Source organism: Aplysia californica, unplaced genomic scaffold, assembly GCF_000002075.1.
Source record: "Aplysia californica isolate F4 #8 unplaced genomic scaffold, AplCal3.0 scaffold00138, whole genome shotgun sequence".
NCBI classification, from domain to species: Eukaryota; Metazoa; Mollusca; class Gastropoda; order Aplysiida; family Aplysiidae; genus Aplysia; species Aplysia californica.
The window spans coordinates 832,707-835,213 of record NW_004797408.1 but is presented as its reverse complement, the minus strand read 5'-3'; the positions used below and the strand labels follow the sequence as shown (position 1 = coordinate 835,213).

At 38.9% G+C, this 2,507-nt stretch overlaps 1 protein-coding gene across 1 annotated transcript in view; it reads left to right on the top strand.

Moving 5' to 3' along the window:
• The first annotated feature begins 892 nt into the window (after positions 1 to 892).
• The window catches only part of LOC101860405 (integrin alpha-9), a 56,406-nt gene continuing 54,791 nt past the window's right edge, over positions 893 to 2,507 (top strand). The window contains exon 1 of the mRNA XM_013081623.2: positions 893 to 1,418. Coding sequence (XP_012937077.1) covers positions 1,258 to 1,418 — 161 coding nt within the window. The 5' untranslated portion in view covers positions 893 to 1,257. The remainder of the gene's footprint in view (positions 1,419 to 2,507) is intronic.

Here is a 2,507-nt window from a genome sequence, read left to right as displayed (position 1 = left end):
GCCATCTGACATGGTGTGACATAATTCTACATGCGTTTGTAAACTGACTTCAAACATAATGAAAGAAAAAAGGAGGTACATCGAAATAAAGTTCATCCACTTTAAGCTGGCAAACTGTAAATGATATAGGCCCAGATTTAGCATGTTGCAACAACTTTGGTTGAAAGTGGAATGGAATTATTAAATTCTAATCGGCCTAAAATAATACTTATGAAGCAGCTTTTAAATTGCACCTCTTCCTTACAACTACGTAGTAAATAGTTTGTTACCCAGCCAAGACCTTAAAGTCAGAGTTGCTGGCTGTAGCGAGCCACTCACTCTCAATTATGCTGCATACCTACCCTTAATAACGAGTTCATTACCGCCGCGTGTGCTAGCGGGCCATGTGGCCAGTGTCCGGGTTTAGACGAGCTGTAAACAGATGCCAGCGTCACCGCCAGGCCATCCTTCTACCTGAACACATTAACCGTTGATACGTTAATGAGGGACTGAAAAAGAAGAAGGAAAAAAAAACCCCAACAGCGGACGAATATCACGTGTGTAGGGAGATAATATTATTATAACAACTATTCCAAATTCGTTTTACTATCGATACTACGTTTTCTTTGCGGACATTGAAATTTAGAAACCATAATTATTACTGCTTGATGTCTTGGGGTGAAGCATAATTTGTTGGCAAATTTATATTAAAAACCGTCTTCAATATCGATAAAGAACCTACTCAAAACGCTGACTGGTAGCTAGATCTACTTGTACCTCGCATGTCTTGCGACAGTGATTCTGTTTTTTAAACCGCCAGGGAGCACCGTAAACGCTAGGCAAAACAAAAGAAGACATTCTTTATTGATTAATAATAAAATGACGCCCGTTTTGTGATCACATGCTTTGAACGAGTAATAAGGAGTGCTCCATAATTATGTTGTTCATGAATAATGATAACTTGGTTTTGCACATATTTAGTATAAAACATAAACAAGACGATACTGCTCTTCAACAATGTGTTCTTAGAGCTCGGATTTAATGAACAGCAAACATTGGTGTGAAGGAAACTGGCAAATTTAGTACATGTAGTAATGAGAACGTTAAACCTTGAAAAAAAAGTCCAGGGTCATAAAGTTTAATAATGCAGCATGATCGCTGTGTGGGAAACGCAGCATTTGTAGGGCAGTGAACGAGTGTTAGAGATATTGCCCTGGGAAGGGATACTATTGCTGGTGTACTATATTAGTATCTTTGTGATAAAAACTATCAGTAACAATGTCCGTGGGAGTGGTGCTTGTTCAGATCCTCTTCATTCATTGTCTCAAGAGTGTCTTGGCCTTCAACGTGGACACCGACAGTTCACTTGTCTTCAAGGGTCCCACGGACAGTTACTTTGGATACTCCGTGGCTATTCTCGAAAATTCTCAAGGCACCTGGTAAGTGGATTTCCCAACGTGGTTTGAGTAATGGAGTGGTTTCTTCGGCTTTGTTGCTGCTGCTGCTGTTGTTGTTGTTATTGTTGTTGTTGTTGTTGTTGTTGTTGTTGATGATGATGATGATGATGATGATGATGATGATGATGATGATGATGATGATGATTTTGTTGTCGTTGTTGGTGTTGTTGATGATAATGATGATGATTTTGTTATAGTTGTTATTTTTATTGTTTTCGTTGTTGTTGTTGTTGTTATTGCTATTTTATTGATGTGTTCGTCTTGTTCTTGTAGATTAATTTTCTGGTAGGATTTCAGGCAATTTGCCTGCGTTCTAATTCTGAAGCAAAAAACATTGTTTGGACATCCCCAATCCCTTGACAATATTCTGTTGCACTATCAATATCTGTTGCACTATCAATATTGTTACAGACTTAATATGATAAAGTTTCAATGAATATTTTCGTTTAAGATTTTTAAAACAAACAGTGAAGCGACATTTTGAAAATATCTATTGCAATACAATACATGAATGTGAATAATGAAATGAAACTGCCGAGGGACAGAAAATGGCCCAAATATTTCCTGTTGTTGTTCTTCTTCTTCTTCGTCTTCTTCTTTTTCTTCTTGATCTACTGACATTGACACTTTATTCATTGTGATGATGCTGTTGTTGTTGTGATTGTTGTTGTTGTTGTTGTTGTTGTTGTTGTAGCTGTTGTTGTTATTGTTTTCTATAGTTCGTTGTGTTTTAGGCTGTTGATCTCCGTCACGGGATGAGTTCAGGTGAACTAGAGAAAGTTTGATGATATCAAGAACTGAAATAGAAACGTAAGGAGGGATAGGTGGGAGGGAGAGAGAGGGTGGGGCAGAAGAAGAATAGAGGGGGGGGGAGAAATGGAGAAAGAGAGAGAGAGCGAGAGACAGAGAGAGAGATAGAGAGAGAGAGAGAGAGAGAGAGAGAGAGAGAGAGAGAGTGAGAGAGAGACAGAGACAGACACAGAGAGACAGACACACACACATACAGAGAGAGAGAGAGAGAGAGAGAGAGAGGGAGAGAGAGAGAGAGAGAGACAGAGAGAGACAGAAAGA